At 40.3% G+C, this 22,443-nt stretch overlaps 1 protein-coding gene across 1 annotated transcript; it reads right to left on the reverse strand.

The window, feature by feature from the left end:
- Nucleotides 1–3,756: 3,756 nt before the first annotated feature.
- On the reverse strand, nt 3,757–21,336 carry TTC22 (tetratricopeptide repeat domain 22). Its single transcript, XM_083357373.1, has 7 exons — nt 20,729–21,336; nt 13,551–13,606; nt 9,193–9,308; nt 7,574–7,692; nt 5,591–5,752; nt 4,745–4,897; nt 3,757–4,394 (listed from the first exon to the last, which is right to left on the reverse strand). Exons 1-7 carry the CDS (start codon nt 21,284–21,286, stop codon nt 3,864–3,866), a joined length of 1,695 nt encoding a protein of 564 aa, XP_083213499.1. The 5' UTR covers nt 21,287–21,336; the 3' UTR covers nt 3,757–3,863.
- Nucleotides 21,337–22,443: the final 1,107 nt, after the last annotated feature.

Genomic DNA, 22,443 nt, shown 5'->3' on the forward strand with positions numbered 1-22,443 from the left:
TTCCAAATTCCGTATTTTAATCAATGATATCTCCAATGTTAAAACAAATAATAAAGGTGATAATGGACACCCTTGCCTTGTGCCCTTTTCAATATTGCATACTTCAGACTGTTATTTACTATTATACGGGCTGTTTGCTTTTGATATAATGCCCTAATTGGTTGTAAAAATTTATCCACAAAATTCATTTTATCTAATACTTTCATCAAGAATTGCCAATCCAGTTGATCAAAGGCTTTTTCAGCGGCCAGAAAAATCAGCGCTGCAGGGATCTGGTTGTTCCTTTCCAAAAATTCCAACAAGTCTACTATATGCCTCACATTATTTTTCATTTGTCTACCACTGAACCCAGTTTGGTCCCCATGAATTATCTGTTGCAGAACCCTCATCAATCTGTTAGCTAAAACCTTAGCAAATATCTTGTAGTCCGTATTCAAAAGTGATAATGGTCTATAATTTCTTACTTGAGTGACGTCCTGATCTTCCTTCGGAATCAAAAAAATAAAGGCAGTTCTCCAAGACGGAGGCACCCTTCCTCCCCTTTGAATTGTCTGAAACAATTCCCTTAGTGGCTTTATCATCTCGAATTGTAGGTTTTTGTAGTACACCGCAGTCAGTCCATCCGTGCCTGGCGCTTTATCCACCTTCAATTGTTTAATTGCTAAAAGAATTTCTTCTTCTGTTATCAGTTGATTAATCTCTTCATTTTGTTCTTGTGTAAGAACCGGGATGTTGGCATTCCTCAAATATACATCAATATCTGCTTCATTAATCTTATCTTTAGCATATAATTTGGAATAAAAGTCCAGAAAGGCTTCCGTAATAAGGTTCTGTTGATACACAACCTTACCCTTATGTTCTATTTTGTCTATATTAGAAGCCCTTTGCTTCTTCCTTAACATATAAGCTAACCATCTACCTGGTTTATTGGCATTACAAAAAGTATTATGTCTAGCAAACCGTAAGTTAGTTGCCACCTGATCAGCCATCAACTTATCAAACTGTCCCCTTAATAGGTTAATAACCTCTTTAATCTTCGCATCCGATGGATTCAAAATTAGGGCCTTTTCTTTTTCCCTAATTTCATTCTCTAATTCTTTCCTCCTAAGTTCCAAATTATGTCTGTATTTATTATTCATATATATTAACACTCCTCTCATATAAGCCTTACTAGCATCCCAAACCATATCCATAGAAGTACCCTTATTCATATTAGTTTCAAAAAAACCTTCATCTGTTTTTTACATTCTTCCACATTTTCCTGATTTCTAAACAGGTTCTCATTTAGATGCCAGGAGCACCTATCTCTATTATCCTTATCGATCTCTAACCATACTGGACTATGGTCAGACATAATTCTTGGACAAATCTTTATCTTCTTAATCCTAGAAAAAAATCATTAGTGGTTAATATAAAGTCAATCCTGGAAAAAGATTGATGTCTATCAGAAAAAAAAGTATAATCCTTTTCTTGTAAATTTCTTTCTCTCCAGATGTCTCACAACTCCAAATCATCCTTCATCTCAAAAAAGGATTTAGGCAATCTAGCATGACTTGGAGTACTCCTAAAAGAACTACTCTTGTCCATTTGTACATCCAAGACACCATTCCAGTCTCCCATAAAAATAAAAGATTTATAATCCAACTGAGTGATGTTGCTGTGTAATAAACTATAAAAATCTGTTTGTTGTTGATTAGGAGCGTAGAGTCCAACCAAAAGCGTTTTTTGCCTTCTATCAGCAAATCTATTATAACATATCTTCCTTGTTTATCTGCTTCTATTAACTCCGCTGTCATAGTATTCTTAACATAAATAACCACTCCATTCTTCTTATTCATTGCAGAGGCAATAAATTGTGTACCCAGTCTATAGTTCAATAAGTACTTTTGGTCCATAGCCCTAATATGTGTTTCTTGTAAGCAAATAACATCAGTCTTAAATTGTTTTAAATATTGAAAGATTTTCTTTCTCTTCTGTGGTGAATTTAAGCCATTGACATTCCAAGTTAAAAACTTAGTCACCATCCTTAGCGACCCGAAGCTTTTGGAGCGTGTCTTCCAGAATCCCTTTGACTTTCTTAGGCCGTGCCCCTCCCACAGCTTCGCTATAGGTACGCTTTGGAGGTTCCATGACATTCTGCTGGTCCTGTTCTTGCTCTCGTCTCATTCGTCTCAAAGCAGCACGCGTCATCCTCTGGTCCCTGGCATCTTCCGATGAAACTGTAATTTGATCCACTCCTGTAGTTTTTTCATCTGTCTGCATTGTTCCTTCAGCACCTTGAGGCTTTCCCTCGCCATTCTTTGTAGATTCCAAAAGTGGTAAGGGGGTTGCTTTTAAGACATTACTGTAAAAATCATGTGCCTGCGTCACTGTAATAAGACAATGTCTCGTGCCTTCATACATCACCACCATACCCACTGGTATTTCCCATCTAAACTTGATATCACGTCTCCTGAGCTCTTGTGCTAAAAAAGCAAAGTCCTTTCTTCTTCTTAAAATTCTCGGAGGGATCTCTTTTAAAACCAGGACTTCTTGCTCAGCGGCTACAAGCTTAGTATTGTAAGAAGCTTGGATGACTTCATTCCTGATTGCTCTCTTTGTAAAATAAACAACCACATCTCTAGGTAACTTCCTTTGTCTTGCAATCCACGAATTAACACGAAAAAATTTATCTATGTCTCCCACAATTTCAGCTGCTGGCCGTCCCAGTACCCCTTCCAAAGCCTCAGAGACTATTTCCTTCAAATCTTCTTTAGCATTCTCTTTTAAGCCCCTGATCCTGATAGCAAACTCCATCTCATGGTACTGGACCAAGGTCAAGTCGCTGTCAATTTTATCCACCACATTTTCAGTCTCTGACATTTTTGCTTCTAATCTGAAATTGTTTTGACTAAGATCTTCCACTCTTTCGTCCAAGCGTTCAATACATATAGCCATGCCTTGAAGTGCAAGCAAGATGTCCGCCCTTATTTCTGTTAACTTCTCATCCAGCTTTTCATCCATAACTTCAACTAACTTTTCTGTCAGCTTCTCATCCAGCTTTTCATCTATAATTTCAGCTATTTGCTGTGAGTGCTTTTCCAAAGCATCTTGCAAATCTTTGACTGTCAGTGCAGGAGTAGGTGCAGGTGCAGGGGGCAATAAAGCTTGCAACGAAGATTGCTGCACCAGGGAAGCCCCCGCGCTCCTGAGAACTTTGGAAGATTTAGCTGCCATTTTCCCCCACTATTACTTGCTACACACTTTCACTTTCAGAGTCTACAAAGTCCTTTGAGCTAAAGAACAAAAGTCCACTTTCACCTTGATCTCCTGTATTGCTCTGCCTGCATCCTCACACTCCAAAATGCTTTCCTGCTGGCAGGGATGGTTGCTAACGCCTTGTTCTGCTCCCAAAAGCACGGAGCAGAAACGCTGCTCAGCCCGGAGCAATTGTTAAAGAATTGCTATTGTTAAAGAACCAATTTTCATATGCTAAGATCTGCAGTTCAAAATCAGTCCTAAGGTGGAAGCTTTGTACAGTATCAGCACTGTGTAAAGTACAGACTCCCTGGGTTAAATATTTCACTTATTTTTTCATAATTTCTTTGTTACTTCCCCTCTTTTCTCTGACATCTTGTCTGACTCCTGTAAGAATTTGCTGAGCTTTAAAAACTTGTACACTAATTTTGCTTCAATGCAAATGAAGGTAAGATGCACAAACACTTCTATACGGGCAATATTCAATGAACCCATATTTTTGAATGTATTATTATTATTGTTATTATTATTTTAAAAAAAGACACACAGAGAAAGAACAGCCATTTCTGAAGATCACCGTAACTGCTTAGGTAGTAGACAGACGAAGAGATACTTGAAGCCGCAGGTCAGAAAGAGAACGAACGTTCACTGAGCCTGGGTCGATGAAAATCACATTTCATGGTCTCAAAAAGCAGCTTCACCAGTTCGGTCTTCCCTTGAGCCAACATAGCCTTGGAAAGTTCAAGTACCTCATTGGTGTGATGCCGACAGACTAGTCGAAGTTCCTGTTGCACTTGCTGGTTTGCATATTTCTCTTCTGCCTTCTTCACCCACAGCTCTACCTCTTTCATTAGCGTCTCCATATTGATCCTCTTCTGAGCAAAGAGAGTAAGCAGAAGTTCCATTAAGCACCGGAAGCTCTCTCTGTGCGTGGAACCCACATCGTCCAGCTCTATGGCCTGCTTGAAGCACTCCATGGCTTCCAGCGTCTCGTTTTTAATCCAAAGACATTTCCCTTTCAGCACCTGGAGTTCAGGCAAGACATTTCCCAGGTCTAATTCCATGGCTTTAGCAAAGAGCACAAGGGCTTTGTTGAGGGCTTTTTCATCCACAAGGAAAAGCTCCTGCATAGCATCAACTCCCAGGTAGTAATATACCTAGAATTTTTTTCAAAAAAAAGGGGGGGGGGGAGGGAACCCAAGGTCATAATTTTTTTAAAAAGCATCATTTTTTTTTTTAATCTAAAGAATCAAGAAGTCCACAGGATGTGGAAAACTACAATCTACAAAATGAAAACTACAAAATGAAAACTACAATTTCTCTCTGTTCATCTCCCCACTCTTTCCATCAACCCTTCTGCCTCTTTTTGTCAGGAGAAAAAAAAATGGAATAGCTACCCAAAACCTTTGGTTTAGTATCCAAAGTAGTTTAGTGTTCTCCATCTGGAAGTCCCCTAAAATAGTTAACTCAGTGAAAATATCTGGACAGCGTGGACGATTTCACTTACCTGGCCGAGATCAAGGTAAGTTTTCACGCAGGGTTGGACTTTGACGACTTTTTCAAGATCAACTTTGGCCCCCAAAAGATTGCTCTGGTCTGGCATTTCAGCCAAGCCTATCTTCACACGTTCCACATCCCGTAAATACAGTTTAATCAGCATCTAAACATAGATGTATAGAGCTCAGTTGACTTGATTTGGTTTTATCACTGCTAAAACGTTTGGGAGCTGCTGAGAGAAATTGTGACTCTCTCTGCTTTTGAGCCTCCTAGAAGGGAATGGAGGGATGTGATCTATCTAAAGCAGTGCTTCTTAACCTTAAGATTGGACTTCAATTCCCAGAATTCTCCAGCAGCATAAGGAATTCTGGGAGTTGAAGTCCACACATCTTAAATTTGCCATTGTTGAGAAATACTGGTCTCAGGAAAAAGATGCCAACGAAAACATTCCCCTGGAAAACAAGAGGTGGTACACTACCAAACAACTATACCAAGGCAGGAAGTTTGGGATGAAAACATAAGGGTCTCTAGGTGAGGAATTCTGAGAACTTCAGACTTTCCATGTGTTGGTCCAATTGTCTGCTATACCTCCTTTTAATGCCAAAGTTATATAATGTTGTGTATACAGTCTAATGTATATCCTTTTACCTGCTTTTTAAAAAATTCTGTTCAATCATGTCCAATTAGTTTGATGTAATAAAAGATTATTATTATTATTATTGTTTTTAAAAAAGGCATTGGATCCTTTGGAAATGCTCTCACTGGGTAGGACTGCATGGATAACTTCAATCATCTATACAAAAGTATCCCCAATTGTTTTGCTAAGTGAGTTATTTTTTAAGGGTGAGCTACCTACCTTAGCACGCATACAATATGCCTGCCAGTTAAGTCCTGGATCAGGCAATACATCCAGAGCCATGTTGCAAACGGCCATTGCCATCTCTAGCTTGCCAAGGAAATGGAAGATTTTTGACAGACGGTTGAGAACAGGTGGATTATCTCTAGCAACCTCTATTGCCTTAAAAGCAAATACATTTTTCTCCATTAATCATCAGTTGCCATGAACAGGGAAACTACGATCAATTACATTCACAATTTGGACACAGGTTAACAGCTGGAGATCTTTGGCCACTTGTGTTAAGTGGCAATTGAACAAAAGAAAGGATTTCTCTACTATGTTAATACTTCTTGTTACTGTAAAAGCCTGGTTACTCATTTTGACTTAACATCCAAGAAAGTTGTTGAATTTTCACACCTTTTCACCCCCACCTGGATGCTGGATTAGATTCCATCTTCCATAATAATCAGCCAGGTGGTTGGGGTGAGAGGGATTGTAGTCCAAGACTGTAAAGTCCCCAGGCTGTCTGCCAAGATATTTTAAAAGTAGAAGATCCCACCTTGGACATGCCCTCGTCTTTAATTTGTGGCTGAAAATAAATATTTGGCCAGTTCCCTAGAAGGAACTGAAGATTTAGCAAAGCAATAGAATAACAATAGTACTTAGACTTATATACCACTTCACAGTGCTTTACAGTCCTACCTAAGCAGTTTATAGCATGTTGCCCCCAACAATCTGGGTCCTCATTTTACTGACCTCGGAAGGATGGGAGTCTGAATCAACCTCGAATGAGTGAGAATCGAACTCCTGGCAGTCAGTAGAATTACCCTGCAATTCTGCGTTCTAACCACTGTGCCACCACACAAAAAATGGCATGTTCAATTATTTACACTTGGCTAATATTTAAAGCTTTAGGAATATTCCTCATATCAGTGAACTAGCATTACAGTACAATAGAAGCAGATAAGCAATATCCCTCCTCTTCCTCCTTTGTAACTGTGACTCTTGGAAGAAGCTTTTTGCTTCTCTTGCTTGCATACAAAGGAGAAGATGAAACCAATAAAATCATCCTTTCCTTATAGCCCTGAAGTATTGTTTCTGGGCACATCTCTTTGTTCTAAGTACTCAATCCTATATTTAAAAAAGGAGTGGGGGAGGGTAGTATGTGTTGCCCCCACATTTCTGTGTGGACTGAACTTGTCCCCACATCAATGCTCAAAACTTCATATTCTAAAATAAGATTTGAAGTATTGTTCCTCTTACATCCCTTGAAGAAAACTGCATGAATGGGATTGTGATCAAGTAGAACTTCCTATTCAGCATTCTAGAGACACTCATGGAAATGGCTGTGCTTATACTATCCAATGTTGGGAGGCTGAGGTTGCTAGCATAGAGAAGGATGTACCCAGCTCAGGTAGATTACCTACACAACCAGGATTTTTTGCACCTGCTTCCAATTAATCAATCAACAAGTTTCCTTGCTATGCATTGCCCTTGTCCCTGCAATGTAGTTTAGGGATGTGGATGTGCTTGATTTAGGATTGAGAAGGGAAGGATAAGCCTCACCGGTGTTGAGGGAAGGAATCAACTTTGAATCTCACCATCAGTTGTAAAAGAGAGTAAAATGGTGAAGGAAGATACAGTGCTTGTTATGTGTTATTCAGTAGAAAGAACATTAAACAACGAAGCAACTAATATATTATAAGCCATGGTGGCACAGTAGTTAGAATGCAGTATCGCAGGCTAACTCTGCCCACTGCCAGAAGTTTGATCCTTACAGGCTCAAGGTTGACTCAGCTTTCCATCCTTCCGATTTGGGTAAAATGAGGACCCAGATTGTTGGGGGCAATATGCTGTCTCTGTACATTACTTAGAGAAGAATGTGAAGCAGTATATATGTCTAAGTGCTATTGCTATTGAAATATTGTCATTAAAAATGTTGGGCACCTGGGTACCATTCCCTTCTTTGTCTTTTTGTAGTGATTAATTGTATCAGCCTACCTTTCCAAAGCAATCCAGGGGATCAGTTCCAGCATAACCACACTCATCAATGCCCAGGGGAGTAGTTAAGAAAGAATATTTCCTTTCTAGTAGCATCCCAAGATAGCACCAAGCCAAAGCTAGAGAAAAAGTAGGAAATACTTCAGAGCAGATCATTCCATACAGAAATAAAGAGGAAGTTTGTGCCTTATTAAACTTAAATCTTTACTTATTAATTGGAGACAGCCTCTGGGATGGTATAGGTATAGGTATAGAAAGGGTTTTCCACATCAGAAAATTCTGATGCATTCTAGCTAAGCCAGTTTAGTCCTGGTTAATATCTGGATGGGCAACCGTCAGGGCAACACAGACCTATAGGCTAGACCAGACATGTCAAACTCACAACATCATGTGACATGAGATGTATTGGGACTGTTTTGCCATTGCCAGCAATGGGGTGGGCGTGGCTTCTGGATGATGCATCCGGCCTGCGGGCCAGCAGTTTGACACCCCTGGGCTAGACTGTGAAATGGAAAAGGTATCTTGGAAGATAGAGCAGGGGTGTCAAACTGCCAGCCCGTGGGCCTGATGCGTCATGGCAAAACTGCACCCACCCCATTGCCCACAAAGGAAAAAAAGTCACGATACGTCACAACACGTCACGTGATGTTGTGAGTTTGACACCCCTGCATTAGAGCATACCTCTTTTCTTCACTGCTTCTGAACATGTGAACTGATGGAAAGTAGAGATCAGCTTACATTTGTTGTAGCTCACATTATGTAAATAATTGAAATAAGTAAATGCCCACATACAGTACTTACACATTCATCATTCTGTTTATATTGCTCTGCATTTTTTTAAAAAAATTAATCTGTATGCCTGCATATATTATTCTAAGCAACAGATGATTGGACTGTTTTTTCCAAATGAAAAGACCCCGATTAACATGTGTGAGAGGTACAGCAACAAAACTGCTAGAAGAGCGCAGAGTGCTCTTTTGGTTCCAGGACATTATAGAGGCAAAAGCATCTGAGTATGAAGAATTGATTGCAATCAGCCTGGGGGATGTAACCGTTGTGATAATGCACATGAATTAAGGAGAAGCTTCCTAACAGTGAGAACAATTAACCAGTGGAACTGCTCGCCATCAGAAGTTGTGGGTGCTTCATCAGTGGAGGTTTTTAAGAAGAGACTAGAGAATCACTTGTCTGAAATGCTTGAGCAGAGGGTTGGACTAGAAGACCTCCAAGGTCCCTTCCAGCTCAATTATCAGTTGATAAGAAAATGGAATTGTGTACGTATATTTGTGTGTACATTTGAGTTGCTGTAGGAAATGAGCCATATTGGTCCATGGCAACCATCAACCTCTCTTTCCTTTGTTTTCCTTCTCTATCCCAATTTAAAAACCTACATCAATTGAGACACGATGGATCTGATCAAGTGAGATGCAGCACAAAAGCTTATGCCTTATCATGAAAATCGGAAAAGATGCTTAATCGGAAAAGATGCTAACAGACTTTTTTGGTGTGTATGTGTGTGTGCAAGCAAATACATGCATTCTGGCAGTGGTATCCCAATGGTCTGACCCAGCTCGGTCCTTGCTATAGCCTTTGGGGGGCTAATGAATCATTTCCCCAACCTCTGTAGTGCAGATTAGATGACTTCAGTACTTGTTGAAGCAAAACCAGAATTCTGTTGAAAGCTGTCAGTCTCTTCTTTTCATCCTCACCTTTGTTCATCCACACTCCATCTAGTCTGAAGTAAAAAAGAGGAACTAGTATCATTCATACATACAGATGTGTGCATGCAGGCAATGCACTTAAAAAAAAATTCTGATACAATTATTATTATTTTTTTAAAAATCAAATGTTGGAAATACTTCTTTGAATTCTGTTCTTTCCATTATCCACTTTTAAATGCGATACTCCTAGAGCAGGGGTCTGCAACCTTGACAACTTTAAGACTTGCGGACTTCAGCTATTCTGGCTGAGGAATTCTGGGAGCTGAAGTCCGCAAGTCTTAAAAGTTGTCAAACTTGCAGACCGCTGTCCTAGAGGGTGATGTGGTCCAGAGGAAACTTGTTGTATCATTGTGAATTAGCCACTTCTGTTATCTTTTGATTCATTCTTTAAATTTGATAGCGGGAGGTTGTCAAATTATTCCAGAGACATAAGTTGGTATAAAATAATCAGATAAGGGATCCTTGCAGACAAAGTTCTTAATGTACTACCACCTTGCCTCATTCAAATCATTATTTTCACCCCCTGGTTTAAGATCAGTATTGCTCATCACTTGCCATGGAAGCCTGTTGTGTGGTCTGATCTGGACATAGAGATTGACTGGAAGTGTGCTGGGTTCAAATTACCCATATATATTTTAGTTAATATCATACTTCATCTGTGTACAAGTAGTCCTCGACTTACAACAGATCATTAAGTGACCATTCAAAGTTACAACAACACTGAAAAAGTGATTTATGACCATTTTTCACAGTTACCACCTTTGTAGCATCCCCCATGATCATGTGATCAAAATTTGGATGCTTGGCAACTGTTTCATACTTATGACTGTTGCTGTGTCCCAAGATCGTGTGATCCCCTCTTGCGACCTTTTGACAAGCAAAGTCAACGGGGAAGCCAGATTCACTTAATAACCTTGTTACTAACTTATCAACTGCAGTGATTCACTTAACAACAGTTATTAAGAACTGGAAAGAAAGGTCGTAAAATGGGGCAAAACTCACTTAACAAATGTCTCACTTAACCACAGAAATTTTGGGCTCAGTTGTGGCTGTAAATCAAGGACTACCTCTATTCATTAGCTACGTATGTCTACAAGAAGTGTTAACATATTTATCTCAATGTCAAATTAAATACAAGACTTGCAATTATATTCAGTTAAAAGAAAAAACCTTAGCCAGGTGGAAGGGGGGGAGTAACTTTTATGAAGATTTTCCCTCTTTCTCATGATTGAAATGGCCCCTTCCTTTCCACTGGTATAAAATTCCATTCCTGGGGCCACTAAAGAGAGCTAGTCCCCCCTCACCAATATTATTGTTTTCCTCCCTGTTCCCATTCCAAAATTATCTGATCTTGACCTTTGCTTTTTAAGTGATGTGACATGTTTAAGCTCATCTATTTTGGCACTGATCCCTTTTTCAGAGTCTTGTATAACTGCAATATAATGCAGCTTTCCCAGTTGTATTCACTGTATGATGCACGCCAATTTCTCACCAACTCTGGGAATTGTCAAAGGTGAATTCTCAAGATATCAGAACCATGTCGGAAAGTAGCTGTAATATTGGATCCAGGAGCACAACAGAATACAGGCTGGGGCATTTGTGCTCAAGGCTCCATGCAAGATCTTTACTAGATGAAGCATACTCATTTAGTAAATGACCTACAACTTTTAGTAGGAGATGAGTTCCTGCTGATCTAACATTATCCTAACTAGGGGCTAGCAATTGTTTTGGAAACAACTGGGAAAATGAAAGATAAAGGGCTTAATGGAGAAGAACTCAGTCTAGAGGAGACAGATATAGGATGACAGTGTTTCAAAGAGGCTCTTCCTTAAGTAACTCATTATAACTGAGGTTAAAGGAAGCCAGTTTGGTGTGATGGTTAAGGCATCGGGCAAAAAAACCAGGATACCATGAGTTCTAGTCCCGCGCCTTAGGCACAAAGTTGGCTTGGGAAGCAGGCAATGGCAAGGCACATCTGGAAAACCTTGCCAAGCAAACTTCAGAGATTCGTTCATGCAGTTGCGAGGATTCAAAAACTGACTCGATAAATGTTAACAATAAAATAAGAAATAAGGTTGAGAATTTCCTGTTACAGTTTTCACCATTTTGTATATACCCCAGACTGGTATTAAAGATAGCTTCCTAAAATTTGCGCCATTCTTGCTTCCTCGATTTTGCCAACAACGGGCAAGTTGACAAATCTCAATGTATCCCCTTTGTGTATAGGGAACTTCCATTTCAAGGAAGTTGTTCTTTTTAAAACTGAAAATCTTGTTCTGCCTTGCCCATTTGGAAGAAAGCAAACAATCCACGGGGTGTGTTAAAATTTCGGCATGGCCAGCTACCTGTCAGTTTTTTTAGTTGGGCTATGATACAGGTAGTCCTTGATTTACAACAGTTCACTTAATGACTGTTCAAAGTTACAACATCACTGGAAAAAAAAGTGAGTTATGACCATTTTTCACACTTACGACCCTTGCAGCATCCCATGATCATATAATTTACATTCAGACACTTGACAACTGACTCATATTTATGATGGTTGCAGTGTCCTGGGGTCATGTGATTACCTTTTGTGACCTCCTGACAAGCAAAGTCAATGGGGAAGCCAGATTTGCTTAACAACGGTGTTACTAATTTAACAACTACAGTGATTCACTGAACAAATGTGGCAAGAAAAGTCGTAAAGTGGGGCAAAACTCACTTGACAAATGTCTCAGCAACATAAATTTTGGGCTCAATTGTGGTTGTACGTTGAGGACTACCTGTACATGTCAAGAAGCAGGACAAGAAGCAACAGATGGAAACTAGTCAAGGAGAGAAGCAACCTAGAACTAAGGAGAAACTTCCTGACAGTTAGAACAATTAACCAGTGGAACAACCTGCCTCCAGAAGTGGTGAATGCTCCAACACTGGAGGTTTTTAAGAAGAGACTGGACAGCCATTTGCCTGAAATGGTATAGGGTTTCCTGCCTGAGCAGGGGGTTGGACTAGATGACCTCCAAGGTCCCTTCCAACTTCTTCTTCTTCTTCTTCTTCTTCTTCTTCTTATTATTATTATTATTATTATTATTATTATTATTATTATTATTATTATATTTATTATTATTATTATTATTATTATTATATTTATTATTATTATTATTATTATTTATTATTATTATTATATTTATTATTATTATTATTATTATTATTTTGATTAAACATTCCAAATTGTCACCAAGAAGAAGTTGCAAGGAAGGAAAGACGTGGCACAGATTCATCAACTGATCAGTCTTGAGTCTATTTTATGTGAGAATCAGAAAGCCTGGGTGGGAGACAATGCTGATCATTTCACAGTGCTCAGATATCTCTTGCTGGTTTTAAAAATAATAAAACCTGTGAGCAATCTGCTTCACGTTAGTGCTATGGTGTGGGTGGAAGAGTGCAAGGGTTTTTTTTAAAAAAAAATACCAAGGTTTTCCTGAACTATATTTCTTCAGTGCTGCAATTTGCAAATATTTGCAAGTAAATTTTAGATCAGCAAAACAGCATGAGGAAAACAGTATAATGTTTTCCTCTTAATTTAATACTATACCACTGACATGAATTAAGTTAGCTGTAACATTATATTATTTTAAAATGCTCTGTAAACCTGTTCATAGTTCTCTTATCATCTTGATACCTTAATTGGGATCTTGTCAGCAGATTAATAAGGGTAAACATTGTTGTGAGCTGGTTGGAATAAGAGCAAGATTTTTTTTTAAAATCGTATTTCAAAATACAGGTAGTCTTCGACTGAGCCCAAACTTTCTGTTGCTAAGTAAGACAGATGTTAAGTGAGTTTGGCCCCATTTTACAGCCTTTCTAAGCCACAGTTGTTAAGTGAATCATTGCACTTGTGGTTGTAAAGTGAATACGGCTTTCCCATTGCCTTTGCTTGTCAGAAGGCTGCAAAACGTGATCACACGACCAGGGACACTGCAACTGTCATAAATACATGCCAGTTGCCAAGCACCCGAATTTTTATCACATGACCCTGGGGACTGTGCAACAGTTTTAAGTGTGAAAAACAGTCAAGTAACTTTTTTTTAGTAACTTTGAACAGTCACTAAAAAAAATGGTTGTAAGTCGAGGACTTGTGCTCCAGCCTTCAGTGGAACAAGAAATCTCTGCCACTTTGTCCCAAGATGTTCTCCTTCTGTTATTTTGATATCCTTTCTTTGAGGAATCAAGTGATGGTGACTTTTCATTTTGGACTCCTTCCTGTGTCTCACCTGATGTGCAGAGTGGCCATGGCAAAATACCAGCTCCTTTTCTCTTCTGAAGGTATCTGAAATTGAGAGGAAGAGTGGGAAGGTGAGGGGAAAAAAAGAGTCTGATTAGCCACTGGTGACTGAGTGATTGCATTCCCTGGATAGCAGTCATAGGACATTATTCCCTGAAATCAAAGATTGTAGTTGCCAGCCCTGTTCTTGCTCCAATCCACAAACCATGCAACACAAAACGTAAAGCCCGCCTCATTTGAGATAATAAACTGAATCCTATAAATGAAGAGCCTAATCAGTTCGTCAGCTCTATAAAAATGGTTGAGTAGTAATTATTTATCCTGTTCTGCAAATCCACTGAGAGGGGAGACTGACATTAAAAAAGTATTATAATATATATTGAATGTAATTATAGGAGCAATATTTTAAAAAAGCACTATACATAATAAAAATTAAAACATAATTTAGAAATAGGAAAAAAAAACAGAAACAAAACCTGAACAGATTATACCATACGTGGGGATTCAAAATCAGACCTCTCTTGTGCCTGAATATTCTCATGCATATGCAGTGCATTCAGTAAGCATACAGACGCCCTTCACTTTTGTCAATTTTGTTATGGTGCAGCCTGATTCTACAGTTGTTGAAATTCATTTTTTCCCCTCATTAATCTATACTCAGTACCCCATAATGACAAAGTGAAAACAGACTTTTAGAACTGTCTGTAAATTTATTAAAATGAAAAAACTGAAATATCACATTGGCATAAGTGTTCAGACCCTTTGCAACATTTGAAATTTAGCTCAGATGCCTCCCATTTCTTTTGATCATTGCTCACATGTTTCTACACCTTGATTGGAGTTGACCTGTGGTAAATTAAATTGATTGGACATGACAGGTACACACCTCTCTATAGAAGGCTTCAATGCTGTATGCAACTGACAATAACAATAACAACAACAACAACAACAACAACAACAACAACAACAATAATAATAATAATAATAATAATAATAATAATAATTAGTAGTAGTAGTAGTAGTAGTTGGAAGGGACCTTGGAGGTCATCTAGTCTAACCCCCTGCTCAGGCAGGAAACCCTATACCATTTCGGACAAATGGCTGTCCAGTCTCTTCTTAAAAACGTCCAGTGTTGGAGCATTCACAGCTTCTGGAGGCAGGTTGTTCCACTGGTTAATTGTTCTAACTGTCAGAACTGTTGTTCTCCTTAGTTCTAGGTTGCTTCTCTCCTTGATTAGTTTCCATCCATTGCTTCTTGTCCTGCCTTTGGGCGCTTTGGAGAATAGCTTGAGTCCCTCCTCTTTGTGGCAGACCCTGAGATTTTGGAACACTGCTATCATGTCCCCCCTTGTCCTTCTCTTCATTAAACTAGACATACCCAATTCCAGCAGCTATTCCTTATATGTTTTAATCTCCAGCCCCATAATCATCTTTGTTGCTCTTCTCTGTACTCTTTCTAGAGTCTCAACATCTTTTTTACATTGTGGTGACCAAAACTGGATGCAGTATACCAAGTGTGGCCTTACCAAGGCATTGTAAAGTGGCATTTATACTTCAGATGATCTTGATTCTATTCCCCTGTTAATGCAGCCTAGCACTGTGTTGGTTTTTTTGGCAGGTGCAGCACACTGCTGGCTCATATTGAAGTGATTGTCCACTAGGACTCCGAGATCCCTCTCACAGTTACTACTATTGAGCAAGGTACCCCCTATACTATACCTGTACTGTATACTGCATACTGTAACAGAGCAAAAGCCATGAGGTCAAAGAAACTGCCTGCAGAGTTCAGAGACAGGATCATTACAAGGCACTGGGGAAGGCTACAATAAAATTTCTGCTGCACTGAAAGTTCCTAAGATCACAGTGGCCTCCATAATTCTCAAATGGAAGAAGTTTGGTACAACTAGGACTCTTCCAAGAGCTGGGTGACTGGTCAAACTGAGCAAATGGGGGAGAAGGGCCTTAGTAAGAGAGGTGACCAGGAACCCAATGGTCACTCTGACTGAACTCCAGAGATCCTTTGTGTGAGATGGGACAGAGATCCAGAACGACAACTGTCACTCTAACCCTTCACTGATCTGGGCTTTATGGCAGAGTGGCTAGATGGAATCCTCTGCTCAGTCCAAAACATATGAAAGCCCGCTTGGAGTTTGCAAAAAAGCACCTGAAGGACTCTCAGACTGTGAGCAACAAGATTCTCTGGTCTGATGAAACCAAGATTGAACTGTTTGGCCTCAATTCTAAATGTTATGTCTGGAGGAAACCAGGCATCGCTCATCACCTGCCCAATATCATCCCACACGTGAAGCATGGTGGTGGCGACATCATGCTGTGGGGGTGTTTTTCAGCAGCATGGACTGGGAGACTAGTCAAGGAAAGCTGAATGGAGCAAAGTACAGGGATATCCTCAATGAAAATCTGTTCCACCGCGCTCAGGACCTCAGACTGGGTTGAAGGTTACTTTCCAACATAAAAATGATCCTAACCACACAGCCAAAGCAACACAGGAATGGCTGAGGGATGACTCTATGAATGTCCTAGAGTGGCCCAGCCAGAGCCCTGACTTGAACCCTATTGAACATCTCTGGAGGGACCTGAAAATGTCTGTCTACCAATGGTCACCATCCAATCGGACTGAGCTTGAGAGGATTTGCAAGGAAGAATGGCAGAAAATCCCCCCAATCCAGGTGTGTAAAGCTTGTCACGTCATACACAGAAAGACTCCAGGCTGTAATTGCTGCCAAAGGTGCTTCAACAAAGTACTGAGTGAAGGGTCTGAGTATTTGTGCCAATGTGATATTTCAGTTTTTTTTCTTTTTAATAAATTTACAGACAGTTCTAAAATTCTGTTTTCACTTTGTCATTATGGGGTACTGAGTGTAGATTAATGAGAAAAAATGAATTTCAACCACTGTAGAATCAGGTGGAGGGGATCTAAATACTTTCTGAATGCACTGTATATAGCTAACAAATTAAATGAAATCAGTCAGATGAACTATCTTCACTGAGAAAACATTACTGTATTTTCTTGGATACTATGCCAGTTTATGCATATGCATAATTTTTAATAAATAATTGGTAATTGATTATAAATTGTGGGCCTACTTCACTAACAATTCTTTATATAGGTGATAGTTCAAAATATCACAAATACAGCAAATAAAAAAATAGTTTTCCTATTACAGAAAGCTCCTGGTTAAAGAACAATATTTTTACTCTATATGTCTATCAGGCAACCACTTTAAAACATATTTATGAAGGTCATTTTGATTCCATTCTGTCTGTTTTTTGCAGTGACTAAGAACTTTGGATCCTGCACAATGATATAAAATTAAACATAGACCATCCCTTTAGTGTAAATATTGTGCTAAAACAAATAGTCCCAGTTTAGCGTCCTATCTTGTGTTGTGGCCTGTAGTGGCTGGGAGCTATAAACTGGGAAATAATAGTAACAAAATAAGAAACAACATCTGCCTATCCCAGGTCCTTGGGAAGGACTTGACAGGTGGATAAAAATGCCAAACCCAGTCTAAACATCTGGCTGTGTAATTAACCACAATAATGAAGATCCTAATCATAAAACTGAAAGTTAATACTGTTTGGGATGGACCAGGTCTGTTCAGAAATGTCCTTGACATTCAACTTTAAATGTTTTAACCTATTAACCTAAATCCTTCCTACCTTGATTATTTGGGTATATTTCTTATAGTCCTAAAAAAAAGTGCCTCTAAAATGCTTCAGCCAACCATGAAGCAATTAGTTACAGAGTGCTAGGACTTATTTATTTAATCTGTTTAACTCCTTCATGATCAAAAGCCGGCTAAAGCATGGTATCCTTTCTTTGCTAACTTCTACTCGTTAGTAGGTAATAGACTGTTCTGTGCAATTTCCTACAAAATAATGTAACCATGACTTCATGATTAAATTATTGCAGACTGTGCAGAACACACCAAGCCGTCACCTCTACTTTATAAGCCACAATGGCTAGGTTCTCATAATATGCTAAGCCACCAGGATAGCTCTATACCAGGGGTGTCAAACTCAATTTCATTGAGGGCCGCATCAGCATTGCGGTTGCCCTCAGGGGGGCCAGGTGGGTATGGCCAGGGTGGGCGTGGCCTACTGGGTGGCCATGGCTGGAGTACGTATGGCCTACTGGGTGGCCATGGCCAGCTCTACATCATTTGCATCAAGGGGGCCTATGGGGGCCTGGGCAGGAGTGGGACAGATCTGAGGGTCTCTGGCAGGAGGAGGGTCTCTGGGCCAGGGCCAAGGCAGTGGGGGGGGGCATTCCCTCACTGTTTCCAGGATGGCTTTGCGGGCCACATGAAACCACTTCGCGGGCCGGATCTGGCCCCCTGGCCTTGTGTTTGACATGTCTGCTCTATACCTTACACAGAAGAACAGACAAAATTAAGATTCCACCAAAAAAATCCTTTTCACATTATTATCCATTGGCACTGCCATTTTCTGGCAGGGACCTAACAGAGGCAGAAGAGATTAAGAAGAGGTGGCAAAATTACACAGAAGAACTATACAAGAATGAGCTTAACGTCCCTGATAATCACAATGAGGTGGTCACTGACCTCGAGCCAGACATCCTAGAATGTGAAGTGAAGTGGGCCTTAGAAAAGCTGAGCAACAACAAAGCTAGTGGAGGTGACAGTATTCCAGCTGAGCTATTCAAAATCTTAAAAGACAGTGCAGTAAAAGTGCTACACTCAATTTGCCAGCAAATTTGGAAAACTCAACAGTGGCCACAGGATTGGAAAAGATCAGTTTACATTCCAATTCCAAAGAAAGGCAGTGCCAAAGAATGTTCAAACTATCGCACCATTGCACTCATTTCTCATGCCAGTAAAGTCATGCTTAAAATCCTACAAGCTAGACTTCAGCAGTATGTGGATCGAGAACTACCAGAAGTACAGGCAGGATTTCGAAGAGGCAGAGGAACTAGAGATCAAATTGCCAACATACGCTGGATCATGGAGAAAGCTAGGGAGTTCCAGAAAAACATCTACTTCTGCTTCATTGACTATGCTAAAGCCTTTGATTGTGTGGATCATAACAAACTGTGGCAAGTTCTTAAAGAGATGGGAGTACCAGACCATCTTATTTGTCTCTTGAGAAACCTATATGCGGGTCAAGAAGCAACAGTGAGAACTGGACACGGAACCACTGATTGGTTCAAAATTGGGAAAGGAGTCCGGCAAGGCTGTATACTGTCGCCCTGCCTATTTAACTTATATGCAGAGCACATCATGAGAAAGGCAGGGCTAGATGAATCAAAAGTTGGAATTAAGATTGCCGGAAGAAATATCAACAACCTAAGATACGCAGATGATACCACTCTAATGGCAGAAAGTGAAGAAGAACTAAAGAGCCTCTTGTTACGGGTGAAGAAGGAGAGTGCAAAACTTGGGTTGAAACTTAACATTAAGAAAACCAAGATCATGGCATCTGGCCCTCTCAATTCCTGGCAAATAGATGGGGAAGAAATGGAAATAGTGACAGATTTTATTTTCCTGGGCTCCAAGATCACTGCAGATGGGGACTGTAGCCAAGAAATTAAAAGACGCTTGCTCCTGGGGAGGAAAGCCATGGCAAATCTAGACAGCACACTAAAAAGCAGAGACATCACCCTGTCAACAAAAGTGCGTATAGTCAAGGCTATGGTCTTCCCAGTTGCAATGTATGGCAGTGAAAGTTGGACCATAAGAAAGGCTGAGTGCCAAAGAATTGAGGCCTTTGAACTATGGTGCTGGAGAAGACTCCTGCGAGTCCCTTGGACTGCAAGGCGATCAAACTGGTCAGTCCTAGAGGAGATCAATCCTGACTGCTCTTTAGAAGGCCAGATCCTGAAGCTAAAACTCAAATACTTTGGCCACCTAATGAGAAGGAAGGACTCACTGGAGAAGAGCCTAATGCTGGGAAAGATCGAGGGCAATAAAAGAAGGGGACGACAGAGGTGGCTGGATGGAGTCACTGAAGCAGTAGGCGTGAGCTTAAATGGACTCCAGAAGATGGTAGAGGACAGGAAGGCCTGGAGGAACATTGTCCATAGGGTCGCGATGGGTCGGACACGACTTCGCAGCTAGCAGTAGGCATGAGCTTAAATGGACTCCAGAAGATGGTAGAGGACAGGAAGGCCTGGAGGAATGTTGTCCATAGGGTCGCGATGGGTCGGACACGACTTCGCAGCTAACAACAACAACTGCCATTTTCACTTTTTCGTGCAGGATGAGGAGCTTGGTGATCACAACAGTTCTGAACAATATGTTGGCTCAAAAATGGAAAAGGTACAGCTTATAATGGAAAAAGCCTGATTCAGCCTCCTAAATGTTTTATTTAGTGTAGTAAGCATAATTGTAGAGGTAATGCCTGGTCTAATAACTCACACTTTTACCCAATGAGGGCAATAGATAAGTGCATTGTCTTGATGCTGGTGAAAGATCATCTTACAAGACTAGCCTTTTCCCCACCATGGTGACCTTCACATGTGTTGGTCTCTTCCAGCATGGTCAATATTCATGGTGTCTGGACATATTCACGGAGCCCAACATATTTGGAGAAATTACACTGAGGAAGGCTATTAGGAATTTTCTCCTGGTACCGTGTCATCTGGGACACAGAATGCTGAAGAATCCACTTTGTCTCCTGCAAAATTCCTCCTTCTCTTAGCTCCCAGTGTTTGGCGCCTACTTTTTGTTCAGTATACAGGCTGTCCTCGACTTACAACCACAATTGAGCCCAAATTTTCAGTTGCTAAGTGAGACATTTGTTAAGTGAGCTTTCCCCCATTTCACAACCTTTCTTGCCACAGTTTTGCTAATTGAATCACTGCAGTTGTTAAATTAAGACTGTTGTTAAGTGAATCTGGCTTCCCCATTGACTTTGCATGCTAGAAGGTGACAAACAGCGAGCCCAGGACATTGCAACCGTTACAAATATGAGAGAATTGCCAAGTGTCCAAATTTTGATCATGTAAACCATGAGGATGCTGCAACGGTTATAAGTGTGAAAAATGGTCGTAATTCACTTTTTTTTTTCAGTGCCATTGTAACTCTGAACAGTCACTAAATTTAAATCAAGGACTACCTGTATGTGATAGAAGTCCAATCTCCCACTAAATGCAAATGACACAAAGGTGCATGATAACTTATTTACCTCCTTTCCATAGGCCAGAGCCTTGCTGTAAAGAGTGAGACCTACAGTCAGTTTCTCCACCTTCTCCTCTTCGTTTGTTAGCCTGATGTCAAAGGCATAAGCATAGCCCTGTTCAGCCAGGCAACGGGCTGCTCTGACCTGGTGATTTCCCTGCAGTTTGTCTTCTGAATCCAAACCCATTAAGTGGGAGAGCTTCTCAGTGCACTCAGCCTCCTTTTGCTCCTGGTTCAACCTGTCATAAATGTAGGCCAGGTTGGCCCAAGCGTTTAAATTCTCCGGCTGTTCTTGAGTGATGTGCAGAAAAATCTCCTTGGCTTGCTCCACTTCCTCCAGGTAGAAGGAAAATACCCCGAGGAGGTTTTGAATGGCATTTTGCTGTGAGCCAGTTTCAAACTCTAACTCGTAGAGCAGACTCTCTCGTTTCAACTTCAGGTCTCTCCCTTGGAAGCTGATTGGTGCAGAAGTTTCAAAATTTAAATTCATATCCAGATGAAAGTGACCGGGAATGTAGTCCATCTCATCAATAAGAGTGTCAATGTCCACGGTGGTTTCGTCCATTTTCCCTCAGAAGTCCAGGAGTTTTCAGTTAGCAGCTTTTCCAGGATTTCCTTTCTCCGTCTTTCAAATTTGTTTGCCTTTCTGAATTCTCCTCCTCTTTCTTTACCAGTATTTCTGGTTTAACTGCTGATTCACATGATGCATGCAAAAGGAGGAGCCAGATTAAATGCCTCTTCTTCCTTAGTCAACTTACTGCTTCATATTCGCCATTTGCTGTATATAAAAAGATTAATAGTTCAAGCTACAAGCTATAACACTAATGTATTATGCATTTCAGAATCAGTCAGCTGAAAGCAAAACAAAGATCTTTCTGCATAGCACCTATCTAGGATCTCCATGTATTATGATTGAGTTTGGAGCCTAGAATCACGCTTGGCCTGGAGCATACTTCAAAACAGAGAGTGTGAGGCCAGACAAAAACTAAACTTGATTTCATTTACATTTAAAATCAAATTAATGAATACAACTGTTAATGTATGAATAATAACATTAACATAATGTAATTAATTTTTTTTGTGTTTCAGCTCATAATTTAGAAAAAAAATTCAAGGGACTGGAAACTCTGAAGTCATATGTGACTTGAAATCTCCAACTTGTTTATATCTATGTTCCAGAACAGGGGTCTCCAAACCTGGCAACTTTAAGACATATGGACTTCAACTCCCAGAATGCATGGCTGGCTGAGGAATTCAGGGAATTGAAATCCATGAGTAGACAATATGGAGAAAGATCTCAGCGTTGCTTTCCAGCCTTGTTGTTGTTAGTTGCGAAGTCGTGTCCGACCCATCGCGACCCCATGGACAATGTTCCTCCAGGCCTTCCTGTCCTCTACCATCTTCTGGAGTCCATTTAGGCTCACGCCTACTGCTTCAGTGACTCCATCCAGCCACCTCATTCTCTGTTGTCCCCTTCTTCTATTGCCCTCAACCTTTCCCAGCATTGGGCTCTTCTCCAGTGAGTCCTTCCTTCTCATTAGGTGGCCAAAGTATTTGAGTTTTAGCTTCAGGATCTGGCCTTCTAAAGAGCAGTCAGGGTTGATCTCCTCTAGGACTGACCGGTTTGATCACCTTGCAGTCCAAGGGACTCGTAGGAGTCTTCTCCAGCACCATAGTTCAAAGGCCTCAATTCTTTGGCGCTCAGCCTTTTTTATGGGCCAA

This window comes from Vipera ursinii (assembly GCF_947247035.1).
Source record: "Vipera ursinii genome assembly, chromosome: 3".
NCBI lineage: Eukaryota > Metazoa > Chordata > Lepidosauria > Squamata > Viperidae > Vipera > Vipera ursinii.

What these genes read in the sequence shown, in the direction of transcription:
- TTC22 (XM_083357373.1), bottom strand. Translation starts at nt 21,286, where the DNA reads ATGGACGAAACCACCGTGGACATTGACACTCTTATTGATGAGATGGAC. An exon ending in CCCTGGATTGCTTTGGAAAG is followed by an intron (nt 5,753 to 7,573) that starts GTAGGCTGATAC and finishes TTTGCTTTTAAG; the next exon opens with GCAATAGAGGTTGCTAGAGA. An exon ending in CTTACCTTGATCTCGGCCAG is followed by an intron (nt 4,395 to 4,744) that starts GTAAGTGAAATC and finishes AAAAAATTCTAG; the next exon opens with GTATATTACTACCTGGGAGT.